At 39.0% G+C, this 21,037-nt stretch overlaps 1 protein-coding gene across 5 annotated transcripts; it reads right to left on the bottom strand.

Annotated features, from left to right (window-relative positions):
- Positions 1 to 985: 985 nt before the first annotated feature.
- LOC136421558 (ribosomal protein S6 kinase-related protein-like) lies at positions 986 to 20,925 on the bottom strand. 5 transcript variants are annotated; one of them, XM_066408925.1, is made up of 9 exons: positions 20,792 to 20,867; positions 14,598 to 14,625; positions 8,411 to 8,595; positions 7,178 to 7,301; positions 6,614 to 6,786; positions 5,420 to 5,860; positions 4,818 to 5,047; positions 4,188 to 4,372; positions 986 to 3,465 (listed from the first exon to the last, which is right to left on the bottom strand). In XM_066408925.1, the coding sequence occupies exons 4-9, from the start codon at positions 7,199 to 7,201 to the stop codon at positions 3,259 to 3,261; spliced, it is 1,260 nt and encodes a 419-aa protein (XP_066265022.1). In that variant the 5' UTR covers positions 7,202 to 7,301; positions 8,411 to 8,595; positions 14,598 to 14,625; positions 20,792 to 20,867; the 3' UTR covers positions 986 to 3,258. The 5 variants fall into 5 exon arrangements, with proteins under 5 accessions (XP_066265022.1, XP_066265025.1, XP_066265021.1 ...); XM_066408928.1 differs by lacking the exon at positions 14,598 to 14,625 and having other exon boundaries at positions 7,190 to 7,301; positions 20,792 to 20,925; XM_066408924.1 differs by lacking the exon at positions 14,598 to 14,625 and having other exon boundaries at positions 20,792 to 20,925.
- Positions 20,926 to 21,037: the final 112 nt, after the last annotated feature.

A 21,037-nucleotide genomic window follows, 5' to 3' on the forward strand; every position in this document is an offset into this window, starting at 1 on the left:
AAAATCTACGAATTAAGACAATATCAAGAGAGTGTAAAAAAGCGTTGTAAGGTAACGTTACTCTCCAATGAAACAAAAAATAAATTAAAAGTCTCACACAAAACACCTACCATGCCCATTATTCAAGAAAGCTTGTCTCTGCGTCTTACCTTTATGTGTTAACTAGTCTTCAGAGAGCACATACATCTATAAAAAACTACCTATATCAGCTATGTGTCCAAACATGAAATCCTTTATTTTATTGTAAGAAGTCAAAAACATTGACAAACAGCTGTGACATATTGATCTACATCACAACATACATGTACCCTGCCTAACCAAATTTTTATATTGTAGCAAAAACTTGTGAAAACGTCAGGACAATGCTGTAATAGTGTGTATAAACTTACGCCTTTTCTGCACCCGACGCATTATACTAGAGTTCCTCCCTAGGTATTGTCAAAGAACAATTCCCTGGGGAATGCGTGCGCGGAATAGTTAGAATTCCTCCTTTTTTTACCCCAGCACTATACCAATGGCTCCGCCCCTGAGGCGTCGCCAGAAAAAAGAGTCGCACTTTCAGTGGACCAGAAATGTCGAATTTTCAGAGGTACTGTGCACATATATAGTTACCTCATTTGCTCAGTCCTGCAATTCTGAGTATGTAGTTTCTACATACTATTGGTGTTTTACTTAAATACATTTAGTAAACAAATGTTTAGAACAAGGCCGACCCTGCGACTATGAAGTTGTAACGTACATGAGCTTAGTAGGTTGATATGTGCATAATAAGTGTAATTAGTAGCTAGACCATATGGAGGAGGAGCTTGCATAGGTAAGCCGGATTGGCTGGTGAGAGCAGCCAATCAGATAGTTACCCATTGTTACCATCTATAAAGTCATATTTTCTTAAATTCTCCCATCTTTAAATGTAGAGGAAAATTGAACTGATGATAATGTTAGGACATCATGTCGAAATCCACACAAAAAATTGAGAAAGAGCCTCTTGTTTCAGCTTCAAACTCAGCTCTATTCAAATAATGTAGCAGAAAAACATGATTCTCAGCCTTTCCATCTTCACTCTATAAGTCAATACAATTTATCACAGAAACATGATTGTGGTATTGCTGAAGTATCACTTTTCAACGTAACATATAATACATTCATATCCTGCTATCGGCAACTGTTGTTTGAAAGCTCCTTGCTGAAAGCAACATAATCAATCCTAAAAAATGGCAAGATGAAATTCTAAGCTGGAATGGTAAGTAAAGATATTCTGATACATCTACAGGTAGTGTTTCATATGCTGCATCCTTTATCAAAAAGTGCAACATCTTATTTCTAACAAGAAGGCCTGAAGCTATACAAAATGAGTAATATCAGGTTATAATTTTAAAATGCATGCCATATAGATGCCTGTGAAACATTGTCATGAGAAGTGAAAGCAATCAGCAACAACAGCAAAAATTCTATATTTACTGACGAATGAGATGAGAGAACAGGAATGACAAGAAAATGGGAAAAACACTCAAAAATATATCTCAAAATCTTACAATAATATAAAGTTCAGCATCTTTGGAACTAAACAATTCTATAACAACAGATAAATCTCTGTAGAGACATACAAGATTAAAGCAGCTCTTCTCAAATATCGTTAAATACACAAGTTCTTGGCAAGGACTATTTGGCAGAAATCTCCTAAAACGTTTGCAAACAAATTTGGTCACACAACAGTTGTATGGTCCTTTTCATGTGCTCCCCCTAGCAAAACACTCGAGAAGTGCAACCTATAAGTGTAGTAAAGAAGCTTGCAATAAACTTGACAACAAATCATCTGGCTAATCAGATAATGCAAAATGCTGGAATAAATGTACAGACATCTGCCTGTCTCTTCCATATGAACATGGCACTTCAAACTATCAAACTCATCCACAAGAATAAACTTAATCAGTATGCTAAATAAACAGGCAATGCAAAAATTCTGCCAATGCAACAATAGCACACAGTTTCCTAAAATATTTCCAACATAGCAAAGCCATGAAATGCTTGCTAAAATTATTTACAATACTGACACTTTTTTCACAAGCACATATAGGGATACAATGTGTTTACAATGTTTTTGTCTCATGTTCAACTTCAAGTATCTTTTTTTAAACTTGCGAAATTCAATTGAATCAGAACCCTACAATGTTTCATTATCTTCCGTAAACAAAGCTACAAGTTCCTACTTTTGAAGACAGGCAAGAGGTGTGTTTGCTGTTTTTGTTTCCACTTTTCACTTCACTTTTTCAAAAAATTTCAGACTTTTGAAAGCTTTGCCTGTTTTGACAAACTTTTTTCTTCATCATGATCTAAAAAAACACTAGTCGGACTAACCCTACAGTCTCACAGACCCTCACGATTGCTTATAAAGTTCACACAACTATTGAACACCTCGGAAGGATTGTACTCTCTTAAATTTCACACGTCACAATCAAAATCTTTTGAATCTGAAAGAGCCAAATGGTATAACTGTCTTTTGACACTAAAGACCGATCTTGAAACAAGCTGCAAGTATTTTCTTGAGATTCTTGCACTCTTTTTCCACTAGTATTTCATGATTTCAAATGCTTATCAAGCAACAAAAAACAACAGTGGGCTAAGATTCAAAGCAAATAGAACAACAATGAAAATGTACTTCAAATTCTAGCAGTTGCTCTGTCAAAATGGCAAATAAGGGATAAATGCATTGTCAGCTTGACAAGAGGTGAGAATAGTTTACCAACAAAAATTTGGACAACTCAATGCTATTAAAATCTCATGAAAAACATAGTCAATGGCATTGTTAACTGCCTTCATGATCTGTTCTATTCTTCCACATCTACTACACCTCAAAAGTCAAACTGAAACTAAAATTATAAGTCTACCAACGTTTGTAATTTCTGGACTTTTCATTTGACAGAGAGCTTCTTTAAAGCTACAAAGAAGCCTTGGAAATAAAGTTTCAACGAGAAGACTGTTAACTACATGAAGTCTAACTTCATATTTCTATCATACATGTATATTCTGCAAATAACTGTCCCTGAACAAATGTTTGTTCTTCTTTGAACATGGACACTTCCATTACATCCTTTCTTCATGTTATTTTGATGGAAATGTTTCGATGAGAACGATCGTTTACCACTCTAAGTTCATATTTCTATCCTCTGCAAATAACATTCCATGAACAAATGTTGATTTTTGTGCACATGGACTGTTCCAATTAACATTGAGGGGGTTCCAGGATCATCTCTTTTATTGTTACTTTGAAAATGCTAACCCATCGATGAGCTCATTCACATCCGACCAATCAAAGTCATGGAACATCAGGTCGTCCATTTGATACTTTTTTGAGTGCCTTTTCTTTTCGGCTGCTATCCTGGTCATGGCGGGGGAATCTTCCGCCTCGTTCTTGTCGATGAGATTCGGGGCGTACCTCCTCGCTAAGACGTCTTCAAAAGACAACTCCTGGAAGAACATTCGTGAATTGTTTTATTGTTTCATTTGCACTTACCACAAACAGTGTGAAAGGGAGGGCAAAACAGGTGCATAAAACAGCCTCCAGTTAAATTTGGGAATTCCAGTTTTATTTGGGACTACCTCCCGTATTAAGCCATTTGGGTTTAAGATTGCTGAAATGTGGGAGGTAGTTCCAAATTAAACTAAATTCCCAAATTAAACTGGAGGCTGTTATAAGCACCTTTACAAGTTGCCTTCCCACACACTAAAGACATAAATGCATTTCTTATCAAAGTATGTTTTCTTTATTTTAATTAGATTAATGCATTCAAAATTCATTCAACAAAACCTGACCACCCTCTGGCAACTAGTGATAGAGCACCATGAGTTCAAGCGCATGAAAAAGCGTGTTATACATTTGTATTATGGCCCCTCCCATTATACAAAAATAAACATTGTCCAACAGCATAGAATAATGAAGTTAATATTGTCAGTTACTTCTTAAGAATGTGGCCCAAAACATGACTTACCTGACAACAATGTATGTTAAGTTCTGCCTCTTTGGAACTCTTCTCAAATATCATCAAATGTACAGGTGCTTGGCAAGGACAATTTGACAGAAATCTTAAAAGTTTGCTAACAAATTTTTACACACAACAGTTCTATGGTCCTGTTCATGTGCTCCTCCTAGCAACACACCGGAGAAGTGCAACCTATGAGAGCGGTAATACCTGGAAGAAGAGTTCCTCCTCCAGAACCTCCAGGGTTTGAAGTCTCTGTTTGGGGTCCTTCTGCATGAGTTTGGAGACCAGGCAGTTAGCGGGGGAGGACAGCTCTCGGACAGGGTTGAAGTAGAATCCAGCCACACGCTCGGCCATGGCCGTGTGGTCAACAGCTGCCTCGATGGGATATCTACCTGTGGGGGGAAAGGAACAAACCGTATGATAAATATGGATACCTGTGGGGGAAAAGTGATAAAGTGTACAATTAATACAGAATCAAGATATCATATGGTATAAAGATGTGTATCAACAGATTTTCGCGAACTTTCTGATTGTTTCTTATCTACAGTTACTGTAATGTAATATGAAGTTTGATTGTTTCAAAAGCTTCACTAAGAAATGGCAAAAGTTTAACAGAAAACTGTTAAAAATGTATTACTGTGCACAATCATAAGTCTGGAGGATCGTTAAATGCTCATCAAAGAAATCCTTTTCCAAAAGTAGTAAGTACGAAATTGAAACCTGGTAATACACTGGATGTGCAATTACAGAAAAAGTTTAAAGTCCTGATTTCTTAGTCCTAATCTACTCTACTCTTAACCTAAACAGTCCCATACACAACATCACTGGAATCATTACCTGACAACAGGGTATAGATGAGAACTCCGAAGGAGTACCAGTCACAGGCGTGTGTATAAGGCTGGCCCTTCAGTATCTCCGGAGCCATATACTGCATGGTGCCGCATATGGTCCTGGTGAAACTGCCCAGAGTCAGCCACTTGGACAGCCCGAAGTCCCCCAGGCGCACGTGCCGCTTGTTGTCCAGCAGGATGTTCTCCATCTTCAGGTCGCGGTAGATCACCCCCGCGCTGTGGATGTGAAAGTGAGATAGAATTATGACATGTGTCAGCCATTATCCTGGGAAAATCAGTCTTTTTCATGCAGCGACCTTGAAAGAATGCCCCCAAAATAGCAGTTTTCAGGTGACAAATTGCTTAGAATGATGGTTTCTACTAAAAATAACATTAAAACTTATATCAATCCAAGATAAACGCTATGTATATGTCAAGGACTTACAGCTTCATTGCACAGGGGAAATTCCCTTAGCTCTTTTTGACAAGCACAATCAACAGTGGACCACAGCTTAACGTCTGGTCCAAAAGACCTCAATGAAAAGCGGCCTGCAGGTCGATTTGGGCTTCTCATGAATAAACAAAGGTTCAAACAAAAAACAAACAAACCTGTGGAGAAAGTCGAGGCCCAACGAGATCTCTGCCGCAAAGATCTGAACCACGGGCTCCTGCATCGGAGCCTCCAGGGTCCAGATTGTAAAGAGGTCTCCGTGAGGAATGTAGTCCGCCACCAGGAAGAGGTCCTTCCGCGTCTGCCAACAGTAGTACACTTGTACGACAAACGGGTGGTGTCCGAGAAGCGTCTGGATGCTGGCCTCGTCTTTGACCTGTTGGACAGCGTTGTACCGCATGACCTCCGACTTCGGCATCAGTTTCATGGCGTACACTTTCTTAGAGTCACGCTTTTCAACCTTCAACACCTCCCCAAATGCTCCTCTGGCAATGATGCCTATGACGTCAAAGTCACGCTCTGTCACGCCTTGTTTTATCCCATACTCGGGAAGGAACAGGGCCTCGAGCTGGGGCACTGGCCATGATGTCCGGGCTAGCCTGTAAAATACAAAATGGAAATGTATGATGATCCAGTTTATCCTATGGAAAAGCTGATCTTCCACTGGACATGACAAGAAGGACAAACAGACACTATGTACTGGGGAAATTTCCTTTCTATGAGCACAGTGAACAATCTGATAGGACTGCAACCCTTATGTTAGCATGTAAGCTGGGTTTCAAATGGTTGGGAGTTGGTAACTGTTGGTTGTGTCATCTGTACTTGGGAGTTGGTCGGTAAAGTTGCCTAATTGTCTTTTAAAGTCTTCTGTGCCAGGCGACCATGAATTTTTAAAAATCGGAAAAGTAATATTTTGTTGGGATGTGATTAGAGGAGTGAACTGGAGCTAGAATAGCATGGATTCCAGGCTACTCCTAATTCCCAGTGCCGACCTAGGTAAGAGAGTGGAAAATAAGGATTTCGATCCAGTTATAGCTCACTGAAGAGCTATTCATCCACTGGTCCTGACAGAGAAGACAGACAGTATTCAGAGGTTCATTGTACCAGGGAAATTCCCCTAGCTCTTTTCGACATGCACTGGACACTGGACCATGGCTTAACGTTCCGTTCTAAGGACTGCGACCCTTTCCGGTAGCGCGCATGTCGGGTGAGCAACACAGCCGGGATCAAAGTCACGGCTTCTAGTTCTAGAGGCAAGATTGCTAACCACTGGACTACGCACGCTACCGAGTGGTCGGGAGCAAAGTCATAGAAAGGTCCGGAATGTTTGACAGAGGCTCAGTGCACACTACCTGTACTCGTTGGTGAGCGTGGAGTGCTTGCGTCGTCGGCGGGAGGCGCGGAGCCATTTGCGGTGGAGGCTGTCGGTGCTGCTGTACAAACTGCCGCAGCTGGCCGGCCGGCGCGGGAGACTCGCCTGGCTCTGCGTACGGGACGGCGCCTGGACGCTGTGTCTACTACTGACCTGGGGAGAGAAGCGATATGTCAAAAATGACAATGTCAGGGCAGAGCATAGTGAGGAATGATAAAAAAGTTTCTTGATCTACCATCAGTTTATCAGCTTTGATATACCAGCCCAGAAAAAAAGAAGAAAGCAAAAAAACAATGATCAGTCATATAAGACTAAAAATCAAGGTATCAAAATATTAATTTTCCCTTAAATCAATGCCATCAAATACAATAAGTGCTCCTTCACAGTACACGCAGGTAGAAATGAGTATATATGAATGAGTTGTAGGCTGTCTGGTGTAAATACTAATAAAAAATAAAGGCAGCCATCACTGCTTGCCTCAGAGTCCAAACCCTGTGTGTTATGGAGAAGAATAAGTTATAGTGATTAACTGATGTAAACGTACATTGAAGCTGACCTTGTTGCCCATGACGACGGCTATCTGTTGGGGTAGGAGGCCATCATCCTTCCTTCAACCCATCCAGGAAAGACTAGCTTCATCCCTCGCCATGCAACATCGTACAACCCCTCTTGAAGAGAAGAAATAGAACATGCATTAGATCCTGTAAATCTTGCATTGCACTACCACTAGCTACTTGAAAAAGCATCATGCTTCACCTCAATTGAGGATGACTGCTTTACCTTTTTTTAAAAATCTTGAAACGTTCGCAGTGGTTTTATCTCTGAGGCAGCTAGCATGACCTCTCCACTGTCAATGGACGACCCTACAAATATGAGTTCCAATCTATATGTACAACAAAATTATTTCAACTAAATTTAAAACATCATGAAAACTTTTTTTTGCTCTCGTACTGCAAAATAAAATGCTAAAGAAAATGAATTAACAGCAGTTTTGACATAATCTATTAATCAATTAATGTGCAAAAGGGATTAAAAAACTTGCATATCAAAGTACAAATACTGGTATATAATTTATAACACATTTTAGTTCCAAAATCACTGATCAACATCATCATTGCCAAAAAAAAAGAGAAAAATACATGGACCAAAATTAGCCTTCTAATGATAAGATAGTTGCTGGAACATTTACAACTTTTGTATTTCTGTCGTCTTCTTTCATAGCCTTATTTTTGCTGAAGTGGGCGTGGCTATTTCAATTGGTCTACATCCCAGAAAGTCTGTTGTTATCCACAAACACCCTGATCAACTTTGGAGAAAAGCCAGACATCAACAGAGATTCACTGATACAGCTGGTTTAAATGATGCAGTAGTTCAAAGGTGGACGTCGGCCAAAACCTCTAGCTCTAGCTCACAAGCCTCCATGGAGAACAGCATTCCCACCCGACTAGACGGTGCTCAATATAAAGAGGAGAAAAATTGAATAAAAACAAATGCCTTTGTTTGGCACCAGAGATCTAGGAGAGGCGGTGAAAATTTTGGAATTTCCTGCCCTTTGAGAGGCAAATTTCAGAACCATATACCATATGCAATTTGTCGTTTTCATACAACTTGGGCACGATTTTCAGACGTTTTGTGGCAAATTGTTGACGTTTTGAAAAAATAAATGCTCCAAACCGCTGTTGAATTGGGCATTCACTACAAAAAAAAGGACGTTCAAAGACTGCAAAATGCATCTCTCAGACAAAAACAACGATCTACAAGACAAAACACACCCTACCTCCACAGTCAGCTGCTGCAACTGTCTAACTGGTACAGTCCCTTCCTTCACCCCAAGGCCTTCTGTCTTATTAGTCTGAGTCGCCAATCCAGAATGTAATCAAGGTTTTGCTCGGGGTCCTCTTGTATGACTAGATTAAGTCCCTGCTACACTTGTCCTTGTGTCCCTGCATGTGGATTTGTATTCTGTGAAGCAAAAGAAGGCGGGATGTCAGATGGAAGCCACAACCGCAGGGCAGACTTTGATGAGACGGCAGACTTGGCAAGACGGCTTTAAACGTTGTAGAACATTTCAAACCCACATCATGTCCTACGGTCGTCTACCACAGCTTAAGAAACGAACCACACAAATTGCTTTAACAAGGAAGCATTTTTCTGATTAGATTCTACTTGTCAAGGAATGTCGTTAAAGTTACCTTTTATGAAATGATGCCTAATTTCGAAGTAATAACAATATGTCACTGACTTAACCATCTCCGTATGGGGGCCTGTATGGGTGTATGCAAAATTCTCACGGCTAATTATGCACTGCGTTATCGAAAATTTACTAGATTAAATCGTGACAGTTTCTGCAGAATTCCATACAATTAAGCTTTACGGTAAATAGAACATGTAGATTAGGGGTAGGTATCACCTTAAGCATGTTTATCTTATTGAGAAAGGTTGTTTTTTCGCTTGCAGCTGCATACACCTAAATACTGTCAAGTCATCAGAGAGAGAGAGAGAGAGAGTTGATGTACCCCTTCCAATCCATATTCCACAAGTGGCACTTCTGTAACACCCAGAGAGACGCCACTTTGGACGAAGGCCAAGTTCACCATTATGTGGGGAGCACTTAATGCATGATGAAAGTCAATAGTGCGACAAGGGCAAGGGACTATGTCAGCATGAAATCTCCCCATTTGACGCATGAATAATCATAAACGCTGTCGATATCCTGAACATTTTCACCTTACAGGCAATTTCTTCCACAAGGGATATTAGAGAAGAATAATAAGTATGAATGAAAATGTGCGCAGGTTTTGATATATTTGTCTTGGCTTTCAATGGATAAAAATGACTATGCCAACATATGGTCATAAATATTACTTCCCTCACAGTGATAGATAGTAGTTATGATTATATCTGTAAAATGGGCTGGCAATTACCGTGGAGAGGGATGAAGATAAATACTTTCAAGAGATAAGAGATTCAAGGGACCTTCCATGAGAGATGGGGGAGGGGGGTAATACACTTGTCAGAATATCAATGACGATAAGAGCAAAGTTAATCAACATCATGGAAGGAGGGAGGCATGATTGAGTGACAAGTCAACGTACAATAAAAGGTATGACCAAGGTGAGCTATTAACTTTTCTTAAGTTAAATTGAATAAAAATTATGTGAATGAGTTTCACTGTCAGTTTACAAGCCATGAGTAAAAAAAAACATATATCATAATTAATATATCGTAAATTTAACCTAAATTTGAAAGCTTCATGCTGCCAAGTGAAATTCGTGTGAACAAACAGCCCTTATTGATACCTACCTGGTGAACTCAAGAAGAGTCTAATTATGATATAAGGAAATCCTTGGCAAAAATCCAAAGTTCAAAGTGAGTGATATTTCTTTGGAAGGGTTTCACGTGAGTCCTTCGAATTCACTCAATTACAAGTTGGCTGCACTTGGAAGTTGGCCCAGAGCATTCATTGGATGGTCAGATTTCTGTGTGATAGACATGCATGTGATGCATCTAAGTCTGTACTAATGCTGTTACGCAGGAATTAAGGTCTATCTTCCTCTTTAGTTAGCAATACTAGTACGTGACTATGAATTCCTGTTTTGTTGCACTCTGTGCACTAAAGATGGGACCGGCTTTTTAGCGAATGCCCACAAACGCCCACTCTGCACAGTGGAAGAAAACAATTGTTGCTTGCAATCGTATAACTATTAAGAGTCATTGCATGAGAAAACCAGGCAGAGGTGGGAAGATGGGGGTCGGCCAAATCGGCTCATACTTTGTATGTGTGATAGGTATGTGGAACTATGAACAGCCATATAATTAAAACCCTCCAGCTATTTTTCGTTATGGCGTTCTGGGACCCCCCTCCGAGACCCTCAAAAATCCAACAATTTATGGCTGAAAATTACTGAAATTGCAATGGCTACCCTGACAATTGTGATTAAGATACGATTATACATTTTATATTTCCATATAGCATGGGTTCCCTAGTTCTACCTACCAAAAGTTGAAGGTGAAGCATTGAAAGTAAGAGGGTGTACTAGGGGGTTACCAGAACCAATGAAAGCAGAATTTTCATCTCTTTGAATTTTAGTCATTTTTAAGGGGCATTATCTGCCCTGGGCAGTGGCTTTGAGGAATGGTTTTACTATTGCTGGAGAGAGGAACATCTATTGATTCAAAAACAAGCGTCGTTTAATTGGGATACTAATAACGCGAGCCGTGAATGGGGGCTCTTTATGGGGATTTTTCGGGTTTGGGGCCATAATAAATCAGGTTGTGACGTCTCACTACGGGGTAAGTTATGGTAATTTGTTCTGCCGCTGGGTGAAAACCATGCATAATTGTCATAAAATGCTAGCACAAATCAGAAATGTTGATTTGGGCTCTACATGAGGGATATAAGGATACTCAAAAAGTAAATTAAGGTCGTTGCTATTTAAGACGTTAATCGGTAAATTACTTACTAAAAAGTATGTGCAATTATGAAGTGGTCAATAGTGAAAAAGGCTATGTATGGGGGTTATCAGGACCCCACATATGTGATATCACTTGTACACTTGCAGCTACATGGAAAATCAAGAAACAAGACAGTCACTATAACAAATATCAGGGAACAGTTTTAAACTAAAGATATACATATATACTTATCAATTTGGGTCAGTACATGAATCATAATGAAATCAGCAGATTGTACATTGCAGTTGCAATTGTTCCATTTCAAAGAACATTCAATATTTGGTATCAAGCATTCTCGAAGAACTCAGCCAATGACTGTAGCTAGTAATTTCAATCTCTTTTACACATTTAAAAAATCTAAAATGATGCAATCCACACAATTCATGCAATACAGGGCACCTGACTATTGGCTAGCGGGACAGCCAGGTACTTGGGAGCTAAGTGGTTAAGTACTATGGTACAACTGCAATAGTTTTGAATATTGTTTAACCAATACAGTATTAACAACATTTAGTTTTTAAAAAAAACACCAAAACATACATTTGATGTAGGCGGTTAGAGGTTTTTTTCTTCTATGCGTACCCCCAGTCCTCAGCTTAGCAGCTGGGCTGTCAGTTATTACTTGACAGGACGCTGTCGTACAGCACTGAGGGGGGCGTTATAGCCTCTACCAGTCTCCGCGGGTCGCTGGGAAAATAGTAGAAATTGGCCAAATAGAGTCAATTGTATGAAGGGAGTCGGCTATGGAGAGAGGGTTATCCTCCATGGCCAAATTCCCCCGGCAAATGTTCTCTCTATTTCCGACGCGGTTAGTTTGGTAGAGACTAGGGGCGTTATTGGATTGACCGACTACTACCCGCCGTGTTGAATCGCAAGGTTGTCATAATGTTATGGGAATGTGGAATCTCAAAGATTGAAAAAAGTAAAGGGCATCACTGAAATTCTTATTGCCGTAATAGAGATGATAGTGCATTGCTAAAAGTCAATGCTTCATAACATAGAAAAGTCCATAGAAACAGCCCAGCATGGGCAGGTGCGTACAATGGTCTACACTGGGCAGGTGCAGGAGGCTTTCCCGTATACTGGTCGTGTTACTGGCAAGTGGCAAGTACGTGGAAATTGCGATGCGTCACTCCTGTCAGCTTCAAGGCATTCAGGCTTTGCAGATGTTCGTTTCTCACAAATGATAGATGATGGCAATAGTTGATATTTTTGTATCATCCCATTCATTTCATCCTCTGTGAGGTGACACAAGTTTCTTTACAAGTCCCTATGAAGCACGACAGAATAAAGATCATCATCCTTTAAACCAACATCCTCCTTAATCACCTTCTTGAGAGTCAGACTGAGGGAAGAACAAGTTGATGTGCATGATCTTGGACTTCAATTTTTGCATAATGATATTTATCTGTTAAACGTGTATGTCTGTTTCAATGGTCCTATGGCATGATTTTAAGAATAACATGCATTTTGTAGATACATGTAGCATCAAAATTTTAATATGGTATGTGTAACCCTGGGAATGAAAATTACATTACATGCTACAATGCTACAGTAATGGGCTACGTTTTTGAGAACACTTTGAAAGTTTGATAATCTGTGAAGTGTACTGATCCTGATTGACCATCAAAATAATATATATTTAGCTAAAATCTAAAATTGTTCTCGACATTTGTAACGTTAGTCTAATTTCTTTATTGTCCATAGTCCATATAAAGTATATGTAGCTCTGCACCCATGTGCACGGGTGTGTACCAATGATAATGTGGAGTTCTGATAACCCCCATACATAGCCTTTGTTCAGTATGTGCCATTTAATGAATGAATATGCATTTGATTATTTAGTGAGGAACTAACTAATTCTTAGAGAGCAACAGTAACTATAAAATGTGTAAAACGACCTTAATTTACTTTTTAAGTATCTTCATATCCCCCATGTAGAGCCCAAATCAACATTTCTGATTTGTGCTAGCATTTATGATAATTATGCATCACACATACAAAGTATGAGCCGATTTGGCCGACCCCCATCTTCCCACCTCTGCCTGGTTTTGCCTGGTTTTCTTGTGCAATGACTCTTAAAAGATAAAAGACATCGTTCATACCAGGATTAGTGAATACCAGGGATTCGTGATTCGGGAGGTGGATTCGGGGGATTTGGATTAACCCATCAGAGCTGAATGTTCATACCAGGATTCGCGAATGGGGATCGATCCCGTGTCTGGGCGAATACGATGCGCTGGCATAAACCAGGTCAAAGAACACAGACTTCACCAGTACAAAAGTTTTCCTTATCATTGTTTCCAGACCCATAACCCTCCAGTGAAAACACAAATCCCTGGACCCGCACCAGTAACCAGACACTTGACCTTGGCAGTGACTCCTGCCCACAAATGGTACCCGCCTTTCCAGAAGAACTGTTGTGTCACCCAAGTGAGGTACATTAACATACGGTCACCCTTGACTTTGCTCTCTGTATCCAGTTAAGTATAACGTGACAAAAGCAGGAACAGGAATGTATGAAGGGTTTTGGTGCAGTGAATCTGGAAAAGACCTGTTGTTGGTTGCTTTTAAAACTAGGCTTTTAACCTTAAGCTTGACCTCCCTCTGGTGCTCTGGAAAGAGTGGCTAAGACAAAAGACGATGTTTCACTGTTTGATTGACAGATTGATGTATTGATTGAATGATTGATGAAACTGTAATCCTTACTAAGTGAAACACATTTCTTTTAAATGACAGTACTGTTAGTCATGCAAGTCTTGTACCCGTACACAACAGAAGCTGATGGTTAAAACTCAACCCCACCTTGAGTTTAAGGCAACAGTCTAGTTTGTCTGAGACAGACAAAACACAGGGGCAGGCTCTGACTCTGAGCATGGAAAAACTTCTCTGCACCCTTTCGCCTGTTTAACTAAGCTATCTCAACACTGCAATGTTTTTTTCTGATTCTGATTCAAAAACCTTAAGCAGCATGCCACAAAAAAAAATCAGTCCTAAGCGTCTTTACTAAAATGAAATTCTGTAAGCTTGACCAAAAATTAACTAGTGTACTATCTTAAATTGTATTCGGCTTTTAGCACATGACATACATTTGTACATGTAGCTATAAGGACCACAGAAATACATGTACATGTAAGTGATATTCATGATCAAATTATCCATCATGTCATTGAACACAAAATTGGTGACAATGACATTTCAGTCACGACCCATCCCCATCATTTCTCATGAGATTTGTTCACATAATTAGTAATCAGGAATCTCAGCAGTTGAAGATGAATGTCAATTAAACTGAAGGCAGCAAAGGACAAATGTCAAGTCAAAATTAGAAATAAAATCATATTCTACAGCAGGTATATATATACATACATTCATACAAAAACAACACCATATTTGTCACACAATACGCAGGCACGTTCGTACAATTTGTCGTTTTCCTAGGTAATGATTTGGACCTGGTTTTCGCATGATTTTGCGGTCTGAAGCGAAAACAAGAAAAGAGGACTCACATTTCGCAGGGCTGTAACTGTTGCATTCCTGGCGTAATGACGGAAGCAGAGGAAAGTGAGCAGCAAATTTGTGTAGTGTGACCAGAATGCAAATGAGCCAGAGGTCTAGTCTGGGGCTTGTTGATGAAGGTCTGAAAGGGGGATGCCCAATTTTGGTCATTTTCTCCATCATTGGATACTATAAAAATTGCTTTCTTTTGTACAATCCTGGTTAACTAGATAAAGTAAAACTGAACAAATTTCATTATCTTGAATTTTTGCCTTCACATTAAAGACAAGCAGCTTGACTCAAAGATTAGATTTCCTACCTTGTGACATCTAGAAGATATAGCAACAGTATACAATTTAATCTTAGCTCTTCACTATGGCTGTCTCCAAAGTTAAGCCTGTGTTGCACTTGCAGACTGCTTTTTCAATTATGCAGTTTTATAAAAAGGTACCGTTATCTTATTATGCGTTTTTCTCACCAAGAGGGGCAATAAGAAAATAAAGGTAAATAAGAAAAATGAAAAGAGTGCATGAACTGAAAAAAAATGTCCTTCAGGCAAGACTTTGCAAAGCTAGTCTTCCAGAACACCAAATTTGTAGTCTACAAGTGTGAAAAGCTTAGTATGAATGCCTGACTAAGACAGTCAATATATGACATGCTAAGTAATTTGTAAAGTGTGACCATATGAATGCAGGTTCCAGAAAAATATATATTTATAGTCAAATACAATAGATATTGATACCATACCTACATGTAGTCATTATTATCATATCACACTGCATGTGTGACATGACATGCACTATACATTATCATACACACTGATATATAATCATGCCCTTCTGTTTTCACCTCCCTTGCCTTTATACAGATACTAGGCCAGTTGGTTAAAAACTGCAGGGTTAGAAATACATTGAAATACTACCTGTATATGCTGCATTACAAACAGCAGGTAAAACGGGACTTGTACATTTTATATCTATCTGTAACGTTACCTGCAGAAAAGATCTTTGAGCCCTGAAGAGAAGTACATGTAATCTTTTAGCTAACCAACATCTTTCCTACCGGTCATCCCCCAGTAAAACTACTAAAAGCCTTGGCACTTTAATCAGGGTTCAGGATCTCTAATACGATATATTGCAGCACTGGAATCATGGTCTGTTGATCCCACCATCCAAATGGCAATGACTGATTTTCACGGAGAAATGTCTGCCGAAAATGTCCATTAGCTTAATTGAGTGATGCTAACTCTTTGGCTCTGTGCCGTTCTTTACTTACGCTACTATTTCAGCATCCAGTCGCCAGGTTATGCTGTCACCACTGCTGGAATAGTAATTTTTTATCCAATCCAATCCAAATGCCAGCAGTATTATAATCCTTAGTCTCCAAGCAGATCTATCGGTGGCAAGGCAAGCAACTCATTGGCCCTTTTGATACTGCCTTGCTACCATACCGATAGATCTGCTTGGAGATTACATAATCCTACAGAAATACCTTCAGTCCTTTAGGAAATAAACAGTTGTCTTTCTGCTCTGTAAGTTTTAAGCTTAGATTAAAGCCTGGTATCCATTCCTATTTTCTCTTCTGCCCTATCCAGTACTGCAGTCCTGTAGAGTACTAGTAGAGTACTAGTCTGTGTAACGCAAACTCAACTGTCCGAGGCTGTAACGGCTGGCGGACGTTGGGCGGGCCACTGTAAGCACGATTCAATCAGGCTAGCCTGTCGTGTACCCCTTGAAATTAGGACTTAGTACTTGGATAGGGACCAGGAAGCTAAATAGGGAAGGATGCCAGGCTATGCCTAGATGCCATCCTGGATAGCTTCATGTCTGCACCAATAGATGGGCTTGATTTGAGTGGAAAATGCCTACTCAGGATGGACAATACATTTGTAGTTGCTCTTTACAGTATACAGAGCATTGTCCAAATTATTCTCTATCACTCATCAGAGTATCCATATCTTTTATCACTGTATTGTATTTGAGAAATCGAGGGTCAAAATTGTCCACCAGCTTTCAGAAGCTTTGCTAAGGCTTAGTAGAACAGTCTGCACTGAGTGGAGATAGGGAATAAAAGCAAGGCCATATCATGATAAACTGTCTCAGCATCTTTTTATACAACTGGGAAAAGCTAGTATTCCAGACTGCATTTATGCTTGTCAGATATACCATGTGTCATTTGATCTGGGCCCTCTGATACCATCAATTCTGCCAAAACCCTTTTATGGTGATGACAGCTGGAGCAGGTTGCCATGGTGACAGAAGGGAGGGGGGAGGGTCAGGTGGCTTACCAGATATTCATGGTGCTTAGTACCTGTCAATCAAATACAAGACCAGTCTATTCAACATGAGGGGTGATATTTTCTATGAAATACTGTAGATTCAAGTTCAAGGGTTGTACTAAAGTTGTAGATTTTGCGGTACGGTGAAAATCAAGAGTTTGCAAAATCTTTTGAGTTTGTTGTCTAACTATTGTTGGTTACACTTATACAAAGATAGACATACAGTACCTGTACACCTGTATTAACCTGCATATGGAGGTGGTATTTAGATCCCAATTTGTGGTTAATCAAAATTGAGTACAATAAAGGGATTTGCTGCAATCCTACAATTGACATTAAGGTTTTACGATACGATTGCTGTGTCCTAGATAAAGCGATGTTGGCTACTATTGTGCAATAAAAATGGATACATACAGCTACTGCACATAAAGGTTTATGGCTTTTATATTCTATTGCCTTCATTATCACAAATACTGTAAGGTAAAATACAAAAGTTCTGTTCCATAGCAGGATCGATCTGTAATTTCCAACAAAAAGGAAAAACGCCACTTACCCAAATTTGAACTGAACAGCACCAGTCTTTGTCCAGGAATGAATATTAGTAGGCAACTACCAGACTAATTTATCTGCACCTTTTAGTCTTACCTCAGGGAAGGAGGTTCAACCTGATGGGGGTACTGTATTTGGTTGTGTTTGCGTGTTCGCACCTATATGACTCAAGATCCTTTGGGTGGATTTGTATGAATTTTGGTACGTGGGTAGTTATTGAGCTCCCAAAGAAACATGGTGATTTTGGATAATCTCCAAGCAGATCTATAGGTTGCGAAGACCGTATCAAACTGGCAGAGGAAGTATGTTTTGCAACCCTTGGGTTGGCTATGAGACTTGGGTTGGCTATAAAAACTCATTCTGCCAGTTGGATACGGTCTTTGCCAACCCGTAGGTCTCCATGGAGGCTATATTTTAGTTGCCATAGCAGTAACTGTTTGTCCGAGAGGTTAAATATGCCGCAATATGCAGCAGCATGCATCCCTTACCCTGGGAACTGCTTCAGCATTTGCATGAATGACATGGTCCCCTTGAGATTTTTGTGTGCATTTTCCTACTATCAAATTACCGAATATCATTTTATTATCTGTGCTGGCATTTGATTAATGTACCTTTTACAAAAATGAAAAAAAAACCCCACTGTTTTATTGAATGCATCACATTATCTGATAATTCAACAGTATTTTACAACATGTAAATAGATTGAGATTTGAGATACTTCAGCTCAATAGTTGCAAATTAAATATCATATACTCAACTAATACTGTAAAATGCTTTTACTTTCGCCGCACTTTTATTTTGCAGTAGGAGGTTTTGGCTGTTATTTAGCTAAATCTAAGTTTGTGGTTGAAACAATTCTATATACAGTAGTAATACATCAAAACACATATTTTTGATGTCATGAAGTTGTGGTGGAGAGGTCACCGCAAAAATAAAAACACCTCAAAAGTTTCCAGATTTACATTAATCAATTTCATGCACAACTAGAGATACATCTCACCGTCTCATGTCAGGAATTTTAACCTTATTGTTCGATTTTTCCCAAAAACTTTACGTGAACCTGATAAAATGTTGCCGTACATAAAATTACCATCTAAATTGTTAACAAATACTGTATCTCAAACCATTACCGTCGGACCTTTTGTTTTATTCAGGGCCATTTCCTATAACGACATGTGATCCAATTACCAGTGATGGCAGATACAGAGGTGACCACCCCACCACCTAATTTTCGTGTCCTGCTCTAGACCATAATTATTGCGACTGGTCAGGAAACACGCTCTATAATTATCGTGTAAGTCTTGTTGTTGCGATCAAGACAGCATTGTCCTTTCGTGCTTAAGCCTTACAAAGTGTCCTTACGTAATTGGCTGAAGATCTTTTGTGGGTCGACTGTCCAGGTGACTTACTGATCAGGCCCTTAGGGCACGGCGGTTATTATTAGACACCTGCTTGTCTCACGCTCTAGTAATAGCATAAAGGACATAAAAAAGGTATGCAGCAAATGGGCTTTGTGCACCTTTTTGACACACAATGTACTTGCATGCATACACAGAAAAAATGAACATTGAACTGCTTTCTCAACCTTTAATCTATTTTTTGACATTTTGAACTATTTTCTAAATTTTGACCTGGATTTTTGCGTATAAAACACATGCAGCAAATGGACTTTGTTTGCAATTACCTCTTTGATATACAAAATTGCGTGCAGACAAATTCATAGTCTCAACCTTAAATTGCAAGATAAAAATATAGTAGAAATTGGCTAAAAAGGCATCCTGAACCCCTATGATATAGCTATATTAGGCTAGACTCCTTGGCAAATTATTATACTATCATTATAAAATCATTATAACTTTTGAGCCAATTTCTATTATTCATACTACTACTGAGACCACTTCCAAAATTTTACCCTAGACACTTGAAGCCTTAAAATGTTTTGAACTTGAATTTGCACTTGATCTGTAAATGAACTGTACCATCCTGTTTTGTGCAGGTTAAGCCATATACCGGTAGTCTTTTAGACAGATGGCACATGAAGCCTACTATTACACACACAACATATAATCAATTCACATACCATTAGATTTTGTTGTCTATCTCACTTTGAAACGACTAGCATTACTCTTCATTTCACAAGCATACACCATCTAATTAGAATGTGAAATTAGCTGTAATTTTACCTCTATTCACTCCCACGTGAATTCTTTGCCAGTAGATAGCAGATGAATATTTGCGAAGCTAATTATATTTTCTCGTTACATTCTTTTCAGGTGACTGCTTCTGCCAATTTGAACATGGTCCAAGAAGTAATGTCATAGTAGTGGTTGCCAAAACATTACCAATGGCACTAGCAATTGGCATTAACGAGAAACACAACGCTATACATAATTTCAATTATTTACTAGATGCATTGTAAGTTATCAAGGTCCAATGTCTAGTTACTCTAGTACAACAATAGACATAATCGAACAAGGCCAAATACATGTACTCTAACTATTGATTGGGCAGTGCAAACGGATGTACATATACTGAGATACGACTCATTTCTGTAGGTCTTTTTGGTGGCAAATGTTTTTTGTCATTAAATATAAATAAGTAGATCAAGGGAGAGAAAATACCAAAACTAAACATCTGTTTGGAATTAAGAGCAGGGAAAATACTGTAAATGCAGAAATGTTTGCGGGAACGTTTCACCATGAACTTAAAACCATCACGAATATTTTCGTCCAATACTGTAGCAGTATGAGACTATAGCGCTGCCGCAAACTTAAAACCACCGCGAACACCCCATTTTCGCATTAGCGCAAAACAAAAACCACACAAACTTAACTGTTAAATGCATTTACAGTATACAGAGGATTGTGGACTACAGTGCAATACAGCAATTTCCTGTCTGCAGCTGAAATATGTTTTTGGTATGAGTTCGCATTTAGCAACCAAGATGGGCCCCAGAAATTTAGGATATGCAACCCAACCTCAAATTTAAACTTGATGCTAGTTAACCCTAATCAAAACCAGATGTTTATTTTCATGAGTAGAGTATAGTAAAGAGTAGAGTAGAGTAGAATGGAGTCTTTATGTTCTACTACTTCCGCTAACTGTTTGTCTTCCATTTACAACTGAAGTTTAATTGGCTCATGCCACTCCAAAAGTGGACAATTTATACATCATTTGTTGACGAAATGTACACATTTTTGTCAGCCAAAGACAAACAGGCAAACATAACAGTACACGTCCGTTAGGTAAACACAACACATAGCGCTCTGAAACAGGATTAATTGACACAGATAACTTCATTCAACTCTCCTGTATCATAACAATACACTGAACTGTAAAAATGATGAATAGAAATTGCAGAAAATCGAGAAAACATACCTTGTGTGTTTTATAACAGACACGTTCCCGCTTCCGGACAGGCCTCAGTGTTTTGATATTGATTTGCTGGCCGTAAGCATAGTTTCTGATTTTCACCCCGATACGAGTATAATTCCAAAAATCATATATGGGTTGATTTGCATCTAAAAGACAACATAGGTAAAAAAATATTTCAAATATATAATACATATTTACATTCAAGTAATGTTGGCAAAGTATACTCTATTTTTATTACATAATCACGTT

This window comes from Branchiostoma lanceolatum, chromosome 16 (genome assembly GCF_035083965.1).
Source record: "Branchiostoma lanceolatum isolate klBraLanc5 chromosome 16, klBraLanc5.hap2, whole genome shotgun sequence".
Lineage (NCBI taxonomy): Eukaryota > Metazoa > Chordata > Leptocardii > Amphioxiformes > Branchiostomatidae > Branchiostoma > Branchiostoma lanceolatum.